The sequence below is a fragment of the Saccopteryx bilineata genome, chromosome 1 (assembly GCF_036850765.1).
Source record: "Saccopteryx bilineata isolate mSacBil1 chromosome 1, mSacBil1_pri_phased_curated, whole genome shotgun sequence".
Taxonomy (NCBI): domain Eukaryota; kingdom Metazoa; phylum Chordata; class Mammalia; order Chiroptera; family Emballonuridae; genus Saccopteryx; species Saccopteryx bilineata.
The window spans coordinates 402582879-402608160 of NC_089490.1; the positions used below are offsets into that span (position 1 = coordinate 402582879).

General features: G+C 46.0%; 1 protein-coding gene across 6 annotated transcripts in view; it reads left to right on the top strand.

Moving 5' to 3' along the window:
* Positions 1 to 25282, top strand: part of PPP6R3 (protein phosphatase 6 regulatory subunit 3) — a 138923-nt gene that overhangs the window by 71527 nt on the left and 42114 nt on the right. For all 6 annotated transcript variants that reach the window (XM_066252256.1, XM_066252257.1, XM_066252258.1 and 3 more), the window contains exons 4-9: positions 894 to 1080; positions 4765 to 4902; positions 7657 to 7722; positions 11034 to 11146; positions 15490 to 15603; positions 25027 to 25156. In XM_066252256.1, coding sequence (XP_066108353.1) covers positions 894 to 1080; positions 4765 to 4902; positions 7657 to 7722; positions 11034 to 11146; positions 15490 to 15603; positions 25027 to 25156 — 748 coding nt within the window. The remainder of the gene's footprint in view (positions 1 to 893; positions 1081 to 4764; positions 4903 to 7656; positions 7723 to 11033; positions 11147 to 15489; positions 15604 to 25026; positions 25157 to 25282) is intronic.

The window sequence follows — 25282 nt, forward strand, 5'->3', positions numbered from 1 at the left end:
ACAGGTTGCACAGGGACCACAAGTCCGCCATTGCTCCTGAAACCGTGAGAGACTGTGCTCAGAGAAGCGAGTGAAGGGGGAGTGGACATACTGCCTGCTTTTCAGAGGGAGATGGTGCCCTGGTGCTCAGAGACATGTGCGAGCTTGAGGAGTGCAGGCATTTCTGGTGCTGTGGGGTCTGTAGGAGAGGTCTGTGTCCTACAGCTGTGAAACTGGTGGTGGCCTGGTCCTCAGAGACTGGTAGTGTGGAGAGCTCATTTCTTGTGTACAGCTTCTTACCTGGGTCACTCAGGCTTATGTCCTGTTTTCCACTTTGTATATTAGAATGTTTATTCTCTTACTCTGGAAGATAGACTGAACATTTGAGAAGCCCCCCAAACAGCTTTCAGTAGCGTTTGCATGCCGGGTGGAGTTAGCGGTGGCCAGTCCAGGGACCTGCATGCATCTTGAGTAGTTACAGAGTGCTGTGTGCAGTGCTGTTTCCCGGAAACCATCGTCCCCCATGAATGGTCATTCTGCAAACTGTACTTCCCGAGCCAGCTCAGGCTGTAGGTGGCTGCAGCCCGAGGCTTTTACCAGCCCTGTCACAGCACTGGGGAAGGTGCACACCCTGCAGCATGGCCCCCCTTGGCTCCTGAGTCTTACTCAAGTTCTAGTTCTGTTGGAGAAAATGCATTCCTTATTAAAGTTTCGTTTAGGAACAATTTTTTTAGACATAGTAGAAAATTCACTTTAATCTAGAGGTTGGACAAAATGGATTAAAACAGTTTTCTAATCCCAGAAGATAACTTTATTTTTTTCACTAAGTTTTAGGAAGCCTTTCTGATTGGTGTTTTACTTTATGTAATTAAAGTGTTAATATAGATGATGATATAAGTATCCTGTTCTTCTAGGTATCCCAATATATCTTGTGAGTTGCTCACTTCTGATGTCTCCCAGATGAATGATAGACTGGGAGAAGATGAATCCTTGCTAATGAAATTATATAGCTTCCTCCTAAACGATTCCCCCTTGAACCCACTGCTTGCCAGTTTCTTCAGCAAGGTGCTAAGTATTCTTATCAGCAGAAAACCAGAACAGGTAAATATCATTTTCCAAAAGGTAAGTATTAGGGCTGATCATTCCTTCGAGATGAGCCCCAGTGATTTTGTTGCTTTGGTGTTCTGAGTGTGTCTGAGTCCAGCTATTTCTGTAAAAGAAGATATTTTAAGTCTTACACATTCTAGATGCTTGCTGGCTTAACATTGATTGACACGTTAATGAATATGTTCCAAATGGACACACTTTTCTAAGTGCCTGATGTCTCAATTTTTTAGTAGACCATGGTTCCCTCTTTTGACAAGTAGCTAGAGCAGGGGTCCCCAAACTATGGCCCACAGGTCACATGCCGCCCCCTGAGGCCATTTATCCGGCCCCGCCGCACTTCCGGAAGGGGCACCTCTTTCATTGGTGGTCAGTGAGAGGAGCATAGTTCCCATTGAAATACTGGTCAGTTTGTTGATTTAAATTTACTTGTTCTTTATTTTAAATATTGTATTTGTTCCCGTTTTTTTTGTTTGTTTTTTTTGTTGTTGTTGTTGTTGTTTTTTTCTTTTCATTTTTCTGAAGCTGGAAACAGGGAGAGACAGTCAGACAGACTCCCGCATGCGCCCGACCGGGATCCACCCGGCACGCCCACCAGGGGCGAAGCTCTGCCCACCAGGGGGCGATGCTCTGCCCATCCTGGGCGTCGCCATGTTGCGACCAGAGCCACTCCAGCGCCTGGGGCAGAGGCCACAGAGCCATCCCCAGCGCCCGGGCCATCTTTGCTCCAATGGAGCCTTGGCTGCGGGAGGGGACGAGAGAGACAGAGAGGAAAGCGCGGCGGAGGGGTGGAGAAGCAAATGGGCGCTTCTCCTGTGTGCCCTGGCCAGGAATCGAACCCGGGTCCTCCGCACGCTAGGCCGACGCTCTACCGCTGAGCCAACCGGCCAGGGCCCGTTTTGTTTTTTTACTTTAAAATAAGATATGTGCAGGCATAGGGATTTGTTCATAGTTTTTTTTATAGTCCGGCCCTCCAACGGTCTGAGGGACAGTGAACTGGCCCCCTCTGTAAAAAGTTTGGGGACCCCTGAGCTAGAGGCATGAGGATGTTAGTTTCTAGGACAATGGCATGAGGGGTACATACTGAGCAGTTGAGTGAGTGGAGTTTTAGTGACTGGTGAAGTAACAGATTATTTTCTTTCATTTGATGATTATAGATGAAGCTTAAATCAGAAAGCTTTCCTTTAAATGTAATTGATGATTGGTCTTTACACATGGTCATTGTTTCTAATTTGATGCCACTCAAAAATTTTAATGGCAAGGAACTGCCCCCCACCCTTCTCCTTTTTCTGTTTGTTCTCCACCCCCCACTTTGTTCTGTTCTTGAACAATTTAGATGTCCTTGGGAAATTTATTTTCTAAGTATCAGTGGTCTGTGTAGTCATTCTCGAAGTGCGATCCCTGGTAGCAGCCTGAGCACCGCCTGAGAAGTTATTAGAAATGTAAGTTCTTGAGGCCCACTCGGGACCTGCTGACCAGACACCCTGGGGGCAGGGCTCAGCAAGCTGGGATTTCAGCACGCCTTCCCTGGCTGCTCCAGGTGGACACTGATGTGAAAGGATCTGCTGACCAGAGAGCATGGCCCACTTAGGGGAACAGGCCGCCAGGGAGCGCCGAGCCCCAGATGCCCACGGACACACTGACTGGCTCGCCAGGGTGCAGGGAGCAAGGGTGTGATGACAGGTGGCAGGTGGTCGGACCAGTTGGGCCTGGCATTCTTCGTGGGGGGTGCAGGCTCCAGGACCCGCCCTTGCTCTCCACCCACATGAACGGGCTGGAGCCATTGTTGGCCCAGTGTGTCCATCCTGTGCCGAGCTGAAGCAGGTCCCCGTTGTATTCTAGGGAGACGAGGTGGTTCTTTTACGTAACTGAGCAGGCGTTTCTAAAGGCGTTGGAACCGAGGCTCTTTTTTTCTTACATACTAATCCCCAAGCCATGATTACTCTGATCCAGATCCTCTTCCTTTTCTTCTGATGAGAGATAACAGGACCGCTGACTCTTACGGGAAAGTGTAAGTCACTTCACAGCCTCAGCGGCGGCCAGTCAGTGCCAGATGGTCGTAGTAACTATCGACGCGGGCCTGGTTTGCGACATCAGGAGTGAGAAGACACTTGGAGGTTTCTGAGTATTTGTGTTGGTCCAGGTCAGACAGAGCCTCTGTGCAAGGTGGTGGTGTGTGCCAACTAAGTGCTGAGAAAGGGCGCCGTCACTGCTGCCCGCTGTGTGCCCACTCGGCTTCCTGGCTCAGGGCTTCTGGAGTGAAAACGAGTGGATTCAGTTGCTCTTTTATTTCAGGGGAAGGTCAGACCCGGCACCTCTCTGTCCTTTTGAGAATTACGAGTGTAAATGAAGATTTCCTATCACATAATGTATCAGTAACACTATATGCAGCTTCAGGTGATGAGGATTTAGACTTAGTCTGTCTTAGCTGATGCAGACATTGTTAGCTTGCGGAGCAGGAAGCCCAGCTGTGGGGCACCCTCAGTGTTGGGTGATTTAGCACCTGACCAGTGTCACCCTCTGTGCAGGACACCCTGCTGTCCTTGTGGTGCCTCCAGGCTTCAGAGCCAGTGCTTTCTCCACCCTTCTCAGTTGTGCCATAAAAACTACTGTGTGACTCAGTTGTGAATGGATTCATTATGTATAACTTTTTGAAGCTTTATTACAACACTCGACCTCATTGTCTGGAGGAGCAGTGTTCAGTTAATCCTTCACTTAACACCTGGTTCTGTGTGGGACGCAGGTTTAGTTGCTGTGGGACTCCTTCATGTGGGATAATGGCAGGGCCGTGGCTTTGCGACATACAAGTTTAAGTTTCAGGGTAGCCACTTGTTAGCTTTCTAGCAAGGTACTTAACCAGGCTGAGCCACAGCACCTGCAGCAGTGGGTGCAGCCGCCTCACCACACAGGCTTGGAGAGCCTACAGGGAGACCGTGCCAGGGCAGCTGCTGCGCTGGCCTGCGGCTGCTGTGGCCCGCCAACAGGTGCCTCGTGCACAAGGACAGACACCCGCGGGTGCACAGGGTGTACAGGACTGAGAGCTGTCCTTCCTGCACAGAGAGACCCAGGGGCAGGGCTGTAACTTTGTTTTCATTGTCACAACCCCATATAACTGTCAGCCTCCTGCCCCCTCACTCTGCTTGTGTGAGTCTGCTCAGGTCAGTTGCTAAAGTAAAATCCATGTGTATTATTTCTGTAGCAGGTGAGTTAATTGTTTTGACGAATGGAGAAATCTTTGTTTTGAATTTTTCTCTCTCACTTGCTCGAGTGTAATTAGAACATTAAGAATGTATTCCACCTGTTAGCACTCAGTCTGATGAACTGGCTTTCTGTTCATAAACTGGAATGGTACGTTCTCTTGTTCTTTATTAAATTTTTCATCCTCGTTCTTTGAGAATTGATGATGAAAATGAAGAGAAATAAAAGATTCTGTTACGGTGTATTTTTATTAGGGAATGTGTGATAATGTGGAAGGTTTGTTTCCTGAGGGGTTTATGAATAGCGTAACAGTTCACAGGCTTCCCAACTTGACATCTTATAACAGAGTCAGCATTTGCCACTTCTCCCTCCAGAGTGGTGGTGGGGTTTTCAGGGGGCCGTCGGAGGGGTTAGGGTTGACAGCAATCTGAAGTTTATAGCTCCTGGCTACATGTCTCTGAGTTTTGGTTTGTTCTTCTCTAGATCGTGGATTTCTTAAAGAAGAAGCGTGACTTTGTAGACCTCATTATAAAGCACATAGGAACTTCCGCTATCATGGATCTGTTGCTCAGGCTCCTGACCTGCATCGAGCCTGCACAGCCCAGGCAAGACGTGCTCAATGTGAGTAGCATTACGACTGTCCTCGGCCAGGGTGGGGTGGGCGCAGGAGCCCGTGGGTGCCGTCTGCTGGGTGGGACTCAGGGGCTTGGGAGCAAAAGGTGGTCTGGGAAATGTGGCAGGGCACGGTGGGGAAGGAGGTGTTCAGAGATAGGGAGAGATCCAGGTTGGCAGGCTTCAGGTTTCAGGTGTGCACACCCGGGTTTCCTAGGCTGGTTCCTTGTGGGGAGGTCTGTCCCCGGGCTTGCTGGTCAGTGGATAGGAGGTAGAGAGGGCTGAGGCTCTGTCTCAGAGCTGGCCGGGCAGCAGGGGAAGTCAGACCTCCGGGAGCTGTGATTGTCACCCTATCCAGAGCTGGGCACTCTGCAGGGTGCCCTCTGAAAGGGGGAAGGAGAGGTGTCGGGACCCCTGGGGAGTAGGGCTTCAGAAGTGTCTCTCTAGGGGACCTGGGAGCACTGGGTAAGAGGGAAAAGGGAGTGTGTTTCCAGAAGGGCACGTGTGTGAAATTTTGGGGAGATGGTGTCATTTCAGGATGTGTGTGCCTCTTGAGCCATCTGGTTGGATTGGGGTGGGAGGGCGGTGTGAGCAGCGTGAGGACGAGGTTACCCAGAGGCGCCGTCTTTGCCCCCCGACTTCTGTCCCTTCTCCTTTCCCGTCTCTGCACTCTTCCAGAGCACTCCCCATCCATCCCGTCTCTACTGCTCAGCCTGGTGTCTCAGCACTTACTAGTTCTCTGGAAATGAGCTTTACTGAAAAGCTCATTTTCATTAAAGGAGAGACAGGAATGTCTGCCAGGCGTGCCCCAGGGAAGGGGTACTCCGCTGAGGCGGGCAGAGGCAGGGTGTGTTTGTGTGAGCGGAGGGCCCGGGCCCAGGCCAGGCCTCTGCAGCCAGGCAGAGGTCTGCTGAGCACCGTGGGCACTGTGAGGAAGCCACCTGGGCATACGCGCGGATGTCCCGGCCGCCTGGGGAAAGGCCCTGGGTTGGGACGCTGGGTTCTGTCAGCTGTGTTCTCGTGGATGTGAGAAGAGCGTGAGGATGATGAGGGGGACGGCCACCTTGATCTTTGGTTTTTACAGGGGGAGGTTTTCAGTATGGTTTTTTAGAATTCCTTTGGTTACTTCTGGGTTGAATTTTTAAAGGCTGTTTCCAAAAGAATTAGGTGAGCCGATTCAGTGATAGGTGGTCACTATAGGCGCAGGTTGTGGGGAAGGGTAGCTAGAAACTTCGGAATGACTTGCTTTATGTGGGGGCCCGCTTTGGCGGGATTAACCCACAAGTGGGTTTGGGATGTAGGTGCTTGTTACTAGCTGTGAGGGCAGTAGGGGTTGGGGACTGAGGAGGAATGGCCAGGACCCTCTGTCCAGGTGTTACCGTCCTTTGTTTTAGGACATTGTTGCTCATGGTGTGGTCCCTAACGCCACCCAAGAGCTTGTTAGAAATCTGTGGGCTCAGGTCTCACCCTACTCCGCTGAGTCAGACTCTACATTTAACAACACCCTGGAGGGGGTTCATGTGCACAATTTTTTTTTTTTTTTTTTACAGAGACTGAGCTAGAGTCAGAGAGAGAGATAGATAGAGACAGACAGACAGCAATGGAGAGAGATGAGAAGCATCAATCATCAGTTTTTCGTTGTGGCACCTTAGTTGTTCATTGATTGCTTTCTCATATGTGCCTTGACAGTGGGCCTTCAGCAGACTGAGTAACCCCTTGCTTGAGCTAGCGACCTTGGGTCTAAGCTAGTGAGCTTTGCTCAAACCAGATGAGCCTGCGCTCAAGCTGGTGACCTCGGAGTCTCGAACCTGGGTCTTCCGCATCCCAGTTTGACGCTCTATCCACTGCGCCACCGCCTGGTCAGGCTCATGTGCACATTTTAAAAGTTTTTAAACTGTAAAGTTGGGCCTCTACCTTTGTGCTTCTCCATCACTAGCTTTTGTTTACATTTCTTTGAGCATGTCTCCCTAAGGTACTAGAGACAGTATTAGGATTTTTCTCTGTGCCTTTAGCAAATTAGTTTTGATTTCTTGCCACCCACCTCTACTCTCTAACCTAGGTGATGGGGGGTTCCTTTCTAGATAGTGAGCATCTTGTTTATTGTGGTGTTTCTGTTTCCCAGGAACCAGGATTATAGCAGTTTATTTCCACCCTCTTTGTGTTTTCATCCACAGCAGTATTTCATGAAGAAGAGACTGCCCTAGTCATGAGAATAGCTCTTTGCTAACATGTGACAGGGCAGATAAACTCTGCTTCCTCTGCGTCTGTAGGAACCCCCACCCACACACATACGTGCGTGCGCCCACACATGTTTCCTGCGGGTAGTTCAGTTTTAGAATCTCAAAGTCCTTTGTGTTTTAACCCAGATGTTTGCTGCTCAATACTGCTTTTCTGTCTTTCTGAACCTTTCATTACTCTGTAGAAAAATGTATGAATCCTACTCCTAGCCCCAATAACCAAAATTGAGACTTTTTTAGTGCTCAGTGTCTGAGAATGACTCCATGGCTAGGAAGCTGATGTATAGAAGCTTTATATGTGGGCATTGTAAGTTGGGGAGTAGTTGGTACTGTTGGTACTGTTAAAATGATATATTCACTGGTGTTTTCCTTGGGGGACTTTTAATTTCCTGTAGTGTTCAAAGTCCAGAGAAACCTGTAACATTCTACTTAAAATGTGATGGATATTTCCAAGTATGTTAATCTTCATTGGGGCTTGAACAAGAGCCACTCGTTGCTATGATCACTTCTGCAATGTGTTTTACAGTGGTTAAATGAGGAGAAAATTATCCAGAGGCTTGTGGAAATAGTTCATCCATCGCAAGAAGAAGATGTAAGTTATCTTGTTTGACTATAAACTCACTTTTCTTTTAAAAAACCAGGTTTATTTGGGCACAGCACATACTTGCATGAAATATGAAATAGAGGACAGGTAGAACACTGATAATCTGGCATTCTTAAAGTTGATCATTTCCTACACAAAAGGCTTTAAAAATACTCTTAAATAGGGAAAGTGGTAAGTATATATGGATATTGAGTTTTTATTATTTATTAAACTGTACTTGTATTTTTTTTAAAAAAAATTTGTATTCAGTGAGAGGGGAGGCAGAGACAGACTGCTGCATGCGTCCTGCCTAGGATCCACTCAGCAAGTCCACTAGGAGGCAATGCTCTGCCCATCTGGGGCGTTGCTCAGCAACCGAGCTCTTCTTAGCATCTGAGGTGGAGGCCATGGAGCCATCCTCAGCACCCAGGGCCAACTTGCTCCAATTAAGCTATGGCTGCAGAAGGGGAAGAGAGAAGTGAGAGGAGGAAGGGTGGAGAGGCAGATAGGCACTTTTCCTGTGAGCCCTGACCGGGAATCGAACCCAGGACATTCACATGCTGGGATGACACTCTACCACTGAGCCAACTGGCCATGGCCTGTACCTGTATTTTAATAAACTCTTCTGAATGCATAATACAGTGAAACATAGGATAATGAATGTTAATACCATTATCATAGGATAAATTTCATCAAAGGCCACATTTGGTCCTTGAACTACATCAATGCAAGCTGTCCTTTCATCATGGAATATCAAATAAAAGACCTTTGGCCAAACAAACAAGCATTTATGTTTTGCTGATTCCCAGAAAATTTCCCAAAGTGTGGAAAGCAGCTCTGGCTGTAGCAGCTTTTTTCTGAGCTTGGGTTTCCTGCTGGATCTGCTCGCCTTTGTTTGCTGCAGACAATAGAGTGTACAGTGTTTCCTGTAGCAGAGTGTATGTTCCTCTCTCCAAGCTTCTTGTTTTTTTGGGTTTTTTTTTTTAATGCCTGTCTTTAGCTCAGATGACATGGCCACATCTGCATTTTTTTTTGTCCTGGATATAGCTTTCCGGACAGTAGAGCGGGGCCTTGGTCACTGTCGACTCCATTGAGTCGCTAGAGCAACAGGCTCTTGGTGCTTGTCTTAGCTGGCCCGGGCGTTTGCACTCTGGCAGGTGGGGCCTAGTCCTAGGTGCTGAGGATGGACTTGGCATTAGGCTTTGCACTGCTTTGGAGTTCATAGATTGAGCTCTGCCGAGGGGGCCTGTCGGATGAGGTTGCCAGAACCAGCTAGGATGGCTGTCGAGGAGGCTGTCATCCTGCTTCTCTAGTACTAGTGCTCTTGCCACCCTCAGTATCAGGCAGAGCCGTGTGGCATTGCCAGCATTCAGCTCTTTCTACCGACAGATAGGGCAGTTCCATGATGTTCAAACTAATACCTACAAAGGAGCTGGTTTAAAGACGCAGGACAAGTCATGTGGCACTGGGGCCTCCTTTACCCTCTGGGCTGCGGGTTAGATAGGAGAGTGTAAAGGAGGGCTGTGTTGCCACAGGGCATTTTCTTGTAAAAGCCAGTTTTCTTTTTTTTTTTTTTAATGAATTTTTTTAATTTTAATTTTATTTTATTTATTCATTTTAGAGAGGAGAGAGGGAGAGAGAGAGAGAGACAGAGAGGAGAGAGAGGGAGAGAGAGAGACAGAGAGAGACAGGGGGAGGAGCTGGAAGCATCAACTCCCATATGTGCCTTGACCAGGCAAGCCCAGGGTTTCGAACTGGCGACCTCAGCATTTCCAGGTCGACACTTTATCCACTGCGCCACCACAGGTCAAGCAAAAAAGCCAGTTTTCTATTAAGATCGATCTTGCCCCTCCCCTTCCACTCTGGTCCATCCAGAAACTTCATACCTGGAGTTGTTCTAAAACAGCCATTTCTAAAAAAAAGAAGAAGAAAAGGGCTATTTAAGGTATTGTTGATTTCCCATCATTCTTCTTGGATCAGTGCAGTTTTGTTGCTACTGACACTGAGGACATGTTCCAGCATGTCAGATGCCCCAGGGTGAGAGCCCCGCTGAGAAGGAGCCTTAGGTCTGGGTGGGAGGTAGTTCCTGTCCAGTGGCCGGGCAGACAGGTGGTTTCGTGGGGTGGGCGTGTGGGGAGCGAGGGCAGGAGCCCACGCTGTGGCCCAGGCTGGCTCATCATTTGGTTTAGTTCTGGAGCAGATGAGCTTGATGGCCTCACAGGGTGTTGCCCGTCTGCAGGGCCCCAGCAAGAGTGAGAGAGGAGTAGCCCAGCCCTGCAGCAGCCTGTTCTGCGAGGGCCGGAGTGTGTGGGGCATCAGCACCTTCCCTACTTGACTTCCGAGAACATTAATTTTGCCCTTTGGACAGATCCATTGATACTTCTGAATTAAAGCGATAAATTACCTGCTAAGCTTGTATTGACTAATTTATAGTTATTAAGGAAATGTTAGACTCCTGATTTCAATCAGTGGATGTTGATATCCTGGTATGTATTGTCACCTGTGCTGGACTATCATTGTTCTACCTGTGCTGCAGGCAGGGCTCAGAGCACCAGGTGTACACTTGGGGAGGTGCAATATTTCCTACCCATTGGTATATTCCAGAAAGTGGTATCTGCTTTTTTAATCCAAAGAAGAGTGTGTATCTTTCTATGCTGGTAAAAGTGTATATTTGGGGACTTTTTTTCAAGTATTACACTGTAGAAGCTTTTCCTTGCCAAAAATTTTTATTTTTTATGATTTTTTTTCATCTTGGAGGAGGGGAGATAGACAGATTCCTGCATGCACCCCAACCTGGATCCACCCAGCAATGCCCATCTGGGACAATGCTCAAATCAACTGAGCTATTTTTAGTACCTGAGGCCAGATGTACTCAGGCCAGCTGAGCCATCCTCAGCACCCATGGCCATGCTTGAACCAGTCGGAGCGGAGGAGGAGGGAGGGGAGAGGGAGAGGGAGTGCAGCAGATGGTCGCTTCTCCTGTGTGCTTTGACTGGGGATCAAACCTGATATGTCCATATACTGGGCTGGCACACTATCCATTGAGCAAACTAGCCAGGGCCTCTTACCAAAACTTTTGTTACCTCTCCACAGATACAGTCTTCTGCATTGTGCGTTGTTGTTGGGTAAAGCTCGTTAACCAGGCAGAATAGCATACTTGTGCTCTTGACATGGGGTTTCTTTTGAGCTTGACTATGTACTCACTGCAGCTTAATGGCCAGTAATTTGTGTTATGTTTTAAGCAGTTTCCTCCCTAACTTTTTATTATAAATTTTACCTTTGACATGTTTTATAGTTAAAATTGTACTTTTTTCCTTTAGCGGCATTCAAATGCATCACAGTCACTTTGTGAAATTGTTCGCCTGAGCAGAGACCAGATGTTACAAATTCAGAACAGTGCAGAACCAGACCCTCTGCTTGCCACTCTAGAAAAGTATGTTTAAAACTCTCTTTTTGTCTTTTGTTCATGTTGATGCTATTTGATGTGTTGCCATTGTGAGGTTGGTAAGTGTCCTTTGTGTGGAAATCACATCCCTGAAAAATAATACCCTTGGGTGGGTGAGAAAGTAGGAAAACTGCTGGTCTGATCCCAGACATTTGTGATTCCCAGTAAAAACCTGCAGGGTAAGAATAAATAAATGACATTTATACGTAGACTCGGAACTTCCAAACAGTTTAAACTAAAATTCTATAAAGCCATCTTAAGGTGGGGTAGCCAAATCATAACTGTACTCATGGCCTTCACGGGTTCTTTGGTGGAGAATGTCTTATGTACAAACTAATCTGACCTATTTTAGTGAACAGTTCTTATCAGAAGCCCTTCTGAGGGTTGACTTGACTTTTGTAGCTGACTAAGGGTGACCTTCCCAGCCCTGATTTGAAGGGGTGCATATCATGTATGTTTCATTTCTTTGTACTGCTTCTGCCAGAAAGAGTCTTGACCATCAAACATGGGCATGCGTGTGACCTGCATCTGTACAGCTGGAAGTATTTTAATAAAGAAAAACCAGACATTTCCCCAGTGAGATGAATAATTAGAAAGTTAACATTGAGCATGAATGGCTATCTCATTTCTGATACTGCTGCTGCTGTTCTTTTTGAGGGTTTTGTCAGCCCTGTGTCAGTCCTCTTGTATAGTGAGGCTCAGTCACACCTTTTGGCTTAACTACCTGGAAGGCCTTTTTGTTAAGGTAAACTTTGGCCCCAGCAGTCAGAGCTGTGTGAACAGAGGACACACAGCTTATTTACTTGGCAAGTGTGACACAAGTAAGGAACACGTGACCACGTATCTTGTTTTAAACTCTGTCTTCTGAGATGTGAAGTTGTATTTCCCAGTGTGTGTTACAAAACAGGGCAGGATTGACTAGCTCTCTCAAGTAGCAAAATTTAAGAGACTTTCAGCTTTTCAGTGAAATGTTATTTTACCTGCCCCATTTCAGTCATTTTTGGCACAGTGGCGGATGGATGCACTCCTTTTATAACCTGCAAGACATTTCCCATTCAGGCACTAGGAACTGTAGTAGTATTAGGCTAAACCATGTAAAATTGCCATTTGAGTAGGTTAAAAATACTGAATACCAGCGATTTCACGTGGTTGTTGGCAGCACTGTCTTGAGAGAAACATAATATAAGCCGCATGTAATTTAAAAAATGGGTGAAATTAATTTTAGTCTGGTAGATACAAAATAATATTTCAACATATGCTCATTTAAGAAAACTGTTCATGAGGTATAGTTGGCCCTCCATAACTGCAGGTCCTCATTGGTGGATTCAACCACCCACGGATCAGAAATATTGGGGGGGGGAGTATTCAGGAGAAGGAGTGTCATGATGTTGCTGATGTGTAATACATACTGAACTTGTGTAGACTTGTTTCCCTTGTCATTATCCCCTATAGCATAACAGTTATTTATGTAGCATTCACATTGTATCAGGTATTATACATAATTTAGAGTTTTAAAGTGTACAGGTTGGGGTGTATGTAAGTTATCTGCAAATATTTGACACAAGTTTATATAAGGGACTCAAGCATCCTTGGATTTTGATATCCATGGGGATCTGGGAAATTTGGGATACTCAAAAATGACTGTTCTGTATTCTCCTCTTTGTACAGAGTCTTGGGAGTCCAGCGTGTATTTTACAGTTAAGATGGGTCCATTCAGACTGGTTATATCTCGTGTGTTCAGGGGCTGCATGTGAATGGGTCCTGTCTTGGACGTCATGGTTCCCCCTGAGTGTCAGAGCGCTCAGCAGTGATCACCAGGTTCTTCCCCACCACTGCAGTCCTCTGTTCACACAGCTCTGACTGCCGGGGCCCGGCCACCGGCGCCCGTGTGCACTGGCTGCTGCAGTTCAGGCTGTGCCTCTAGGCCTGGGTCAGGCAGCTGTCATTTGATGCTCAGAATTGATACCATTGACTGTTAGCTAGAGTAAATTTCTTCAAATACATGGACCTGAAGGGCTGGGGCTCTACAGTGTCACTGGGTTAACCTTCCCCACACTTACCAGTGGGGAGACTTATGTGCTTCCCACACTGTTCTTAAAAAATGAGAACCAACCCCTTTGAATATCAGCATGCCTCCACATTATGGTGGTTCTTTTAGTGTCTGTTGACAGAAAATACTGTGACAAAAGGCTTCTTTCTATGAAATTAGTAAACTTTATTAATCATAATTTTTACATATTTGATCAATTATTATGTAAAATGTAGTGTAATATTATTAGGCAAATTTACTGTGAATACGTAGTAGAGAGTTTACTTAATCTTTATATTACTATGCCAAACAACTTACAGGTAAGGTACCACTTTGAACTATTTGTATAAATGGAATCACAGGTTAGCACTTAAGGAAAAGTTTGAAATGAGCTAAGGTTAAAGAGAATGGTAAAGATAGGCGTACCAAAAGATCTCTAAGGCGTACCAAAAGTGGACTGAAGTGTTAGGTAATGAATATTAGCTTGGGAAGAAATCTGGACTTAAATCGAATATATTCAATTTAGTGGCTCTGGAAAGTTTTCAAGTTAAAAAATTCCTTGAAAAAAAGTTGTGTTGGAGAGGGTTGGACTATGCAGCTCTTAATTCTTAACATTGATTAACAGAACGAGTAGGGGTGTGAGCTGGATTGAGCCCAGTAAGTCTTACAAAAGTGCGTCTGTCCTCCGACTGCTCGTGTGAAAACCTGCTGGAAGCGGGCTCCAGACACCTCAGCCCATGGGCATTCCTGATGCTCATCTAAGAGCTCCATTGTTTTAAATGTGAAAACGAATATATTTTCCTTCACGTGTAAATAAAAGCCTTACTTAAAGATATGAAGGCATTCGTTTTATCTCATTTGAAAAGCTCAGTCCCACGGTTGGTGACTTCTGTATTCAGAGGTATTTATATGTTGACTCAGAACATGGCTTAGCTGCTGTGTGACATCTTAAGCATTGGATGTGTCCCGGTTAGTGTGTCGTTTCTGTCTGTTAGTGGAATGCTATCTTGGATAGAGCAGATTTGGCATTTGGTGCAGCCATGAAATGGTGAAGGGCATCCTCGTTAGCCACTCCTCTTGGGCACCAGTGCTTGTGACAGTGCGGTAGTGCTTCCTGATAAGGAGGGGTAAGAGGAGGACACAGGATGCGACAGTGGGCATCTGCAGTCAATGCCACGTTGGCACCCCCTTCCTGGGGTGCAACTGCTATTTGAAGAAAATACATATTTACTATAAAAAAGGCAGTCTGTCTTCCAGAGCACAGTCCAGGCCTGTTATTTCTCCTTGTGCCTGCGTGTTGAGTGACTGCTTGAGTGCTCTTAGGTAGAGGTTCACAAGTCACTTAGTGCAGGTCTGGGGATGCCTGAGAGCTGCTTCCTGCTGGGGAACCCTCAGAAGTCAGTTTAGATGCCGGTTTTACTCACTTCCCCCAAAGCAAGAGGTTCTCTCCTCCTGACTGCCCTAACCTGGCACGGAGCTGGTGTTCGGGGACTGTGGGCGCAGCTGTGCTTGAGGTGACTGGCGTGAGCAGCAGGGGTGCCCACCGTGTCTCACACTGTGAGGGAGGCTCAGCGACTTTCACAATAAATGAGGTCCTGAGGAGTGGCAGCTTTCCTTGCGAGGGTCCGTAGACGTTTCCTCGGCAGGTTCCCCCCCCTTGCTGTGTGTTGGGGGGGAGGGGGGCCTGGGACAGAAGCGCCTGCAGAGAATGTTCTGGGCTCCAGTGCAGTCAGACCTGTTCCTACCATGTCATTCTCATCTGCCAAAGTGTAGTTATAGAATGAAAGCCAAGGATTGATGTTCTCTCTTACCTGTTAGATGTTTGTTAATTGTACATCCATGCCATTGTGGGAAAACATTTGTGGGTTCTAGTTAGCCCTTTTGGGAAAAAATTTTCTTGGGGGGGGTGAAAAGTCTGAATCTTATTACCCCACCTTACCTCCCAGCGCTGCCCCCGCCACAGCCACACCTGGGCTCGAGTGGGAGGTGACTCTTAGTCCTGAAATACTGTAGTTGTTGGTTCTCAAGAAGTCGTCAGAGGCTGGCAGGGCCCAAACGAGGGGAGGGGAACGTGTGGGATCTGTACGTAGGAGTATGTGTGGGAGGGCTACATCTACAGTAAGCTGTGCCACTCACTGTCTACTTGACAAGTATCAAAAAGACTACTGTGGAGTCAAACAAAATATATGAGAGATATTGATGCTTGTATGTTTGTCTCACTGGTACCATGACCTTTTTCTCTGAAGTGGTTACTGATAAATGATGTTACAATTAGCCCTTAACTGTTGATTTGTTTTCCTAGGCAAGAAATTATAGAGCAGCTTCTATCAAATATTTTCCACAAGGATAAAAACGAATCGGCCATAGTCAGTGCAATTCAGATCCTGCTGACCTTACTGGAAACACGGCGACCAGCGTAAGCCCCTCTTTCTCCTACAAAATGAGCTGAAAATTGAGCTTGTTATGGGTACAGTGTCATGGCCTTGAATTTCAGGTGCAGAATCTTTCCGCTGGATAGACTGTGTGAGTGCTTTGTGAGTGCAGTATGGGATTCGTGGGAAATTCTGCGGCATGTGGCTTCTGCTCCTGCGGGTGCTGTGATGGGTATGGGGACACTGCTGTGGAAAGCGCTGTCATCGGGAACGTCTGCTGTCTCAGACCCAGGAGAAGCTTGTTTCTTGTTTATGAAAACGGGTTCCTGGTTGGTGGGCAGATCTCCCCCAAGTGTTAATTCGGGGACTCTGCCTTGTGAGTCTTCCCTCTGCGTGGTAACTTGAGGCTTCCGGGTAGTTTTGTTGGGGGGGTCACATGTGAGGGCAGTGCATCATGAGGCTGTTGGAAAGGATGGGCAGGGGCGTGAGGCCTTAGGGGAAATTTGTGCTAAATGTTTCAGAATCAGAAGTAGGTTTTCCCATGTGTGTGTCCCTGGACTAGTCCTTTAATATTTGTCATGTTACTCTTCACAGTTTGTGTCCAGTGCTGATTTACTTATTGTCAGTTTTCTCATCATTCCCCGGAGCATGGCAGTCTCAGGAGGGCTGGGTGTGTGAGCATCTCCGCACTGTGTGTGCTCTTCCCAGAGGGCACGCAGGGGGACAGGGAAGGTCACCATCAGTGTGGGCACGCAGGGGGACAGGGAAGGTCACTGTCAGTGTGGGCACGCAGGGGGACAGGGAAGGTCACCATCAGTGTGGGCACACAGGGGGACAGGGAAGGTCGCCGTCAGTGTGGGCACACGGGGACAGGGAAGGTCACTGTCAGTGTGGGCACGCAGGGGGACAGGGAAGGTCGCCGTCAGTGTGGGCACGCAGGGGGACAGGGAAGGTCACTGTCAGTGTGGAAAACTTGGGCCATCCAGGCTGCTGGATTCGCTTTTCATGTTGCCATCGTTGTTCCTGGCAAAGCAGTGGGCACAACTTACCCAGCCTGCCTCGTGCCCTCCGGCTGTTCCGCTTTGTTCACTCTTTGGTAGTGGCAGTGGAATGGTGTCATGGTGGCCCTGCCTCAGGTCCACTGGAATTGGGGACTGTGTCTCCTGGGTTCATTGTGTTAAACAAGGGAACCAAAACCTCAGTACTGGTCAAGTGACGCTGAACTGTGCCGTGGGGTGAAGGTGTGAGTGGCCAAAGTAGATTGTGACTTAGAATGGGTGCACCCAGAACAAGGGTGCCGTATGAATGTGGAGTAGGGAAACGTCGGTCTGTGGAGCCAGACCGACGACCAAGCTAGAATGAAGAGTTGAAGGCAAAGAAATATATTGGTAAAAATGATGATAAACGAAACGAATAGGGATGTAAAAACTCAATGACTATGCAAATTAAATGTTAAGAATGATTTATTGAAAATAAAGTCTGGATTATTTTAATAAAAGTCAAGAAAGGAGAAGTGTAAATTAGTGCTCGTTAAAATTTTTAGTGTAGACTGAGGAACTGGGGTACTTTGTACATAGAGGTAGCCGAGGAAAGAATTAGTGTGGGCTAATTAGAATTAGTTAGTTACTCATCCTGGTTGTGAATGGATAAACCGAAAAGACAGTTGCTTTTGAGCTGCAAGAGCCTCCAGGTGGTGAGCTGCCATGAGAAACAAGTACGAGGGCCCTGGTCTTGGCTTCTAATACTGTTCCCCAATAACTAAAATCAGGGCCCCTGGGAGAACTGGCTGGTTCTGGGACTAGTGCAAGAAATACACAAGAAGAGCCTAGGCCATCATGTAGTGTCGAGGGTAAGGAAGTACTCAGAGGCTACTGCGGTGAGGGGTCTGTCAGAGGGACACGGGAACCCAAGCTGGGACAGTTTCCACAATAAAATAAAGCAGTATTGTGTGAGAACCCAGCATATCAATACTGATGTGAATAAGTGAATAAATGGGTGGGGGGCAAACTGCCTCTGCAGAGCATTCCACACAGTTCCTGGAGGTCTCTCTTTTTGAAGAGGAGGAGGAGAGAGATTCCTGCTCTTCGAGTGTAGACCGCACATCGTGACCTCCTCCCAAGGAGTGCAGAGTGGGAGAGAGGAGAGGAGCTTCATAGAAACCCGACAGGCCCCTCCTCAGCCAGGTGGCCAAAGTCAGTGGCCAGTGACAAGCTATGTTGACAGTATGTACCCTGATACGATGCAATGAAAGTGGCATTTTACCTGTGTGGTCTCCCTTTCAAATCCTGTGATCATGAGAAAAGTATAAATCAAATCCCAGTTGAGGAATATTCTGCAAAATATCTAACAGGTAAGATATGATCAAACTGTCACAGCCAAAAGGAAGCTAAGGAAGACATGACAACTAAATACAATGTGGTGTCCTGGGTGGGATTTTTGGAGCAGGGACAGTACTTTAGGTAAAAGCTAAGGAAATCTGAATAAAGTATGGATTTGTAGATTTTATGTATCAGTATTGGTTCATTAATTGTGACAAATGTACTAATGTAGATATTAATAGGGGAAACCCAGCCTGGGTTAGATGAGAATTCTCTGTGCTGTAAATCTAAAACCATCCCAGTAGAAATTGACATAATATCTAGACAAGTCAGGAAGCCAGCAGAAGACTGGAGCGACACTAGCAATCCACTTGACCCAAGGGTCACTTTCAGAACCTCCCCCTGCGCCTGCAGAAGGGGCCTTCTGTTCAGGTGCACGTGGGACTTTTAACCAAGACCGACCAGATTCGCAGCCATAACTCCCAAGTATTTGCAAATGAAACCACACACTTACAAATAAACCCAAGTGTCAAAGAGAAAATGAGAGAAAATATTCTGAATTGATTGATTGCTAATGGAAACTGAACATGTCAGAATTTATGGAATGTAGTAAAAACAGCAGAGGAAATTAAATGTTTATATAAAAAGGAAAGAAGTCATGCCAGTGATCTAAACTCTTACATTAAGAAACTAGTAATGGAAGAGCAAATTAAACCCAGTGCAAGAAGAGAGAAAAAGAAATGACTGCCCTGGCCGGTTGGCTTAGTGGTAGAGCGTCGGCCTGGCATGCAGGGGTCCCAGGTTCCATTCCCGGCCAGGGCACACAGGAGAAGCGCCCATCTGCTTCTCCACCCCTCCCCCTCTCCTTCCTCTCTCTCTCTCTTCCCCTCCTGCAGCGAGGCTCCATTGGAGCAAGGATGGCCCGGGCGCTGGGGATGGCTCCTTGGCCTCTGCCCCAGGCGCTGGAGTGGCTCTGGTCGCAATAGAGCGACGCCCCGGAGGGGCAGACCATCGCCCCCTGGTGGGCATGCCGGGTGGATCTCGGTCGGGCGCATGCGGGAGTCTGTCTGACTGCCTCCTCGTTTCCAGCTTCAGAAAAATACAAAAATAAATAAATAAATAAATAAATAAATAAATAAATAAATGAAATGACAATTAAGAGTAGAAATCAAAGTGGTTGAGAATTGAGAAGAGAAAAACAATACAGAAAGTCAGTGAGTCTAAAAACTATTTCTTTGAAAAGATAATAAAATTAAATCTCTAGCTGAATTGACTGAGAAAAAAAGAAGATGCAAAATGAGGAATAAAACTTTAAAGGAATAAAACAAAGCTCATTTCTAAAGAAATAGGTAACGTTAAATTTGTATTTAAAAAGCTTCCAACAAAGAAAACTCTGGGCCTAGTAGACCTTCATTGGTGAAGTCTACCAATGATGGAAGGGTTCTCCCAAAATGCTCTCCGGTTCCTTTTATGGGATTCACGTTACTTTGCAACTAGACAAAAGTATTACAGGAATGGCAACTATACAACAGGATTCCGCAAGAGCTTAGGTGCGAAATGCCTCAAGAAAGCATTAGCAAATTAAGTCTGACGCTATGTATTCATATGTATTCAGCGGGTAATGGATCACGATGAAGTCTGGTTCATCCGGACAATGCACGGGCTTTCTCGTCTTTCAGAAGTCGGTCGGTAAAAATGGTCAGAGTCCAGACCCTGACAGCACAGATGTCGGGGAGGGTGTGGAGCCCCAGGAATGCTCATCCACTGCTGGTGGGAACACAAGGCGGTGCCACCACTGTGGGAGACAGTCTGGCAGTTTCTTACAGAGCTAAACATACTCAGCATGCAACGTAGCTGCCATTTTTACCTACAGGAGGTGAAAGCCTCTGTCTACATAAAAACCTGCACACGTGTTTATAGCAGCTTTGTCTGTAATTGGCAGATCTTGGAAGTAACCAAATGTCAATGGGTAAGTGGATAAATAAGTGAACTGTGGTTCATCCAGCAATGTAAGAAGCTATGAAAAGACCTGACAGACCTCAAGTGCGTAATACTGAGGGAAAGAAGCCAGTCTGGAAAGGCTACGTACTGTCTGATCCCAAGTACATGATCTTTTGGAAAAGGCAAAACTACAGACACAGTAAAAAGATCAGTAGTTGCCAGGGGGTGGGTGGGGGTGGTGGTGGGGGAGATGACCAGATGGAGAAAGGACTTTCAGGGCAGTGAGCATACTCTGAATGGGACCACATAATGGCATGTCGTTACACATGTGCCCACGCCCACAGAATGTACAGCACCAGCATATAATGACAGTGTAAACTGCAGACTCTGGATGATTATGGAGTCACTGTAGGTGCACGCATTGTGACAGACGAGCCACTTTGAGGGGGTGTGGTAATGGGGGAGATCATGCATGTGTCATGGCAGAAGATATTTGGGATGTCTCTCTACCTTTTTCTCCATTTTGCTGTGAACTTAAAACTGCTGTATAAAAATAAAGTCTTATTTAAAAAACCAATCAATATAACATCAACAGACTAAAGTTGAAAAACCATGTGATCACCTGATTAAACTCCTTTGTAGTAAAACCGCTCAGCAAATTAGTAATAGAAAGAAACTTGGAAATTGATAAAGCCCCTCTTAAAAAGTTAAAACCACCTCTGGTTGACACTTATTAACGGTCAAAGGCTGAAATGATATCCCCTAAAATCAAGGAATATAGCGAGGATGTTTGCTCTCACTGACCCCGTGCAGCCACGTTACTGGAGCCCTCGCCAGGGCAGGAAGGCCGGAGAAAAGACAGCCATCCAGACCACAGAGGAAGGTGTGACACGGAATCTGCTCACAGAGGTCAGGGTTGTTGTTTTCCTTGAAAATCCTAAAGGATACACAGAAAAACTGCTAGAACTAACAAGTAGGTGCAGTAGGATTGTAGGCTATAAAAAAGGTCAGCATTCAAAAATTAGTTACATTTCTTTATACTAGTAGCAAACAATTAGAATTTAGATTTTTCATAAAGTACCATTTACTTTAAAGGCACTTAACCATTTTCAGCTCCTTTGGATAAGTACCAAGGAGCATGACTGCTAGATTGCACAGAAAAAAGGAAATATGTACTTGGATGTAAATCTAACCAGGTGCGTGTGCGGTTTAACACTGAGAAGCATTGCACATTGATTCAATCAAAGACAACGTAATTGGAGAGAGAGACTGGTCATGGATTAGAGCAGTGGTCCCCAACCTTTTTTGGGCCATGGTCCGGTTTAATGTCAGAAAATACTTTCACGGACTGGCCTTTAGGGTGGGACGGATAAATGTATCACGTGTCCGAGACAAGCATCAAGAGTGAGTCTTAAATGAAGGTAACAGAGGGAGGGAATCAGGTCATTTTTTAAAAATAAAACATCGTTCAGACTTAAATATAAATAAAACGGAAATAATGTAAGTTATTTATTCTTTCTCTGCGGACCGGTACCAAATGACCCTCGGACCGGTACTGGTCCACAGCCTGGGGGTTGGGGACCACTGGATTAGAGGACTCCGTATTTTTGAGTTGTCAGGTTGATCTAGAGATTTTGTATAATTCCAATTAAAATCCAAACTGGATTTTTTGTAGAAATAAAGCTAATTCTAAAACCTACATAAAAGTTTAAAGCAAATACAATAAATAACCAAAATAATTTTGAAAGACAAAATTGGAGTACTGCCACTCCTGTTTAAAGTGATAGTATTTGAGACATATGGTATTGGTGCAGGGGTAGACATACAGATGCCTAGTACAGAACAAGTCTGTAAGTAGCCCCACACGTACATCATCAGTGGGTTCTTTCTTCTTAATTGAATTTATTGAGGTGACATTGGTTAATAGAATTGTATAGGTTTCAAGTGGTCAGTTGGTTTTTAACGACGTCTGTAGGCCGTTAATTGGAGAAAGGATAGCCTTTTCCGTATGGTACTAGAACATCTATCTGCAGAAAATTGGACCACACTATGTACCTTGCAAAGTATGAAGTGGATCATAGAACTCACCGTAAATCCCAACTAACAGGAAAAACAATCCAGTTTTTCAGAAGGCCAAAAGATTTGAGCACTCAAAAAATAAATATACTTATATTATACACACACACACACACACACACACACACACGAAAAGGTGGCCGACAGCATTTGTCAATGAAATTCACGTGGCAAGCACATTGAGATACCACTGCATGCCTTTTAAACAACTTGTATTTTCTATTTTCTGTGGCTGCTATAACCATTTGCCACAAACTCTGTGACTTAAAATGACAAATTTCTTCTTTCACTGTCTGAAAGCCAAAAGTCCAGGATCAAGGTGTCACCAGCATCACACTTCCTCCAGAGGCTCAGAGGATACTCAGTGCTGCCTCTTCCCGCGTCTAGGGACTGCCTGTGTTCTCTGTCTTGGCCTCCTCTCCCTCTGCTTCACATCGCCTCCCCTGCTGTCTGTGTCCTCTCTAACAAGGACAATAACAATGACATTTAAGGTTCACCTAGATCTAGGATAATCTCAAGATCCTTAGTTAACTATATCTTTGAATAACATTCACAGGCACTGGGGATTAGGATGTGGACATAGCTTTTGGAGTCACTGTTCAGCCTACTGCATGGTAACCGAACAGAAAGAATAGATAAATACCCAGTGCTAGTGATGTTGGGGAGCAACTGAAAAGTCATATGCATCACTGGGAATGCAATTGCATAGACATCTTCTGAAAATGTTTGGCAGTTTCTTATAAAGCAAAGCAGATACTGTTTGTTGTATTCAACAATCTCTTACCCAAGTGAAATAAAAACTGTCACACAAAGAGTTGTATGTGAATACTTATGTCACCTTTATTTATAATCCCGTAAACTGTAAACAAGCAGTGTCCTTCAGCCAGTGAACGGATAGAGTGGTAGCACGCCCACATCATAGCTATTTAGCAGTAAAAAGCAATGGACTGTCAGTACATAGATACCCATCACTTCTTATACCTTTCCAAGTCTGAGTTCTAAATTTAATAAAGCTGTACTTGGAATGTCAACATGGTTTTTGTTTGGGGTTTGGTGAATTTTTGCGTATCTTTGAAAAAATTAAAATGTGAGACTAGTCAAGAAATTTTGAGCAAGACTCATGATTGAGATAAGTTGCCTCTTGCATATACAATGCCTCGTTGATGTAATAAACACAGCAGTGTGATACTAGCATTTGTGATACTGAAGTTCATATGCGTGATTAAGGCACTTTAGTATCTGGGGGTTTTTTTGGTTTTTTTTTTTGTATTTTTCTGAAGCTGGAAACGGGGAGAGACAGACTCCCGCATGCACCCGACCGGGATCCACCCGGCACGCCCACCAGGGGGCGATGCTCTGCCCCTCCGGGGCGTCGCTCTGTCGCGACCAGAGCCACTCTAGCACCTGGGGCAGAGGCCAAGGAGCCATCCCCAGCGCCCGCCTCGGCTGCGGGAGGGGAAGAGAGAGACAGAGAGGAAGGAGAGGGGGAGGGGTGGAGAAGCAGATGGGCGCTTCTCCTGTGTGCCCTGGCCGGGAATTGAACCCGGGATTTCTGCACGCCAGGCTGATGCTCTACCACTGAGCCAAACGGCCAGGGCAGTATCTGGTTTTATATGCTTTTTTCACATAAGTGTGGAAAGGCAATAGTTCTGTACGTATGGCTCAGGAAGTGACTCGCCACTTGGAAAAAAATGTGTCTACACCTGTTTTACATAAAAAATAAATTCCAGGTGAAGTAAATTAAAAATACTAGAGGAAAAGTATGCAAGTACTCAAAATTATAAGATTGTGAAGAAGGTTTAAGCATGGTGTTTTATACAGAACCATTATGAAAAAAGCTATATTTGGCCACATAAATTATTAAAACCTCTACAGGCCTGACCTGTGGTGGCGCAGTGGATAAAGCATCAACCTGGAAATGCTGAGGTCGCTGGTTCGAAACCCTGGGCTTGCCTGGTCAAGGCACATATGGGAGTTGATGCTTCCAGCTCCTCCCCCCTTCTCTCTCTCTCTCCTCTCTAAAAATGAATAAATAAAATAAAAAAATAAAATAAAAATAAAAAAAAAACCTCTACACATTCAGAAGCCCTATAATCTAAGCAAAAGATCTTCCCCTTTCCAGTGAGTGAGTTTCTGAATGCTGTTCCAGGTAACTCTTGCAGTTAGAAATCACTTCCATATGTGGAATGTTTTTATTTTCTTTTTCTTTTTTAAGTAAGAGGAGGGGAGATAGACTTCCCGCGTATATCTGAGCGGGCTCCCCCTGGCAACCGCTATCTGGGGCTGATGCTCCAATTAACTAAGCTATTTTTTAGTACTTGAGGCTTACACACTTGGACCAACTGAGCTATCCTTAGCATCCAGGTCTGGTGCTTAAACCAGCTGAGCCACAGGCTCTGGGAGGAGAAGGGACAGAGATGAAGAGAGAAGCATGGTTGCTTCTCACGTGTGCCCTAACCAGGGGTCGAACCTGGAATATCCACACGCTGGGCCAATGCTCTTATCTACTGAGCTAACTGGCCAGGGCCTATATATTTAATCTCAACAGTATCCTTACAATTTTAGGCCCCTCCATCCTGATGTCCTTTCTCCCCTCTTGGGCTCTGTCCTGTCCCCATTTTGAGAATCCTTGTGCCTGTGTACTCATACCCACTGGGATTTGGGAGTCTCATTCCATGTATAACTTTTCCTGTAGGGGGGTGGGTTATAATGAACATAGATTGAGCTTTATGGAGAGAAGTAATTTAGGTCTTTTAATAGGAAACAACAGTAACAAGGGAGGAACTGTTATTAACATCCCAAATGGCAGGCAGTGTGGTAACTCAGTGGTCAGAGCTCCAGCTTTCCAGATGTTCTGGTTAGAGTACTGTTGTTACTGTAACAGGTACAAGACGGTTTAGGTATATGGGGGGAATCACATATAGTTTCTCACCCAGCTCTGGGCCTCTGGGTTTTAGGTGTGCCAGCTGGTCCCCTGCTGTTTTTATTCCACACGCTTTCTGTCCCTTCGGAAATGTTGACTTGATCATTACATATCGATAGAGGTGCTGTGTGTGTGTCTGCATGCTGGTATGGGGCACCGTGGTTTGTCCTGGAATAGTAATGAGTATAACTGACTTGCTTCATTTTCAGGTTTGAAGGCCATATAGAGATCTGCCCCCCTGGCATGAGTCATTCGGCTTGTTCGGTCAACAAGAGTGTTCTAGAAGCCATCCGAGGAAGACTCGGATCTTTTCATGAACTCCTGCTTGAGCCACCCAAGGTAGGGCAGCTGTCTTCAGCATGGCAGCCAGCTCCACAATTTAAACAGCTGTTAAAAAGTGAACGACCCTTGTGAGTCATAGACTGTGACTCACAGTCTATGGCTGTGACCAGTGTGTACAAAATA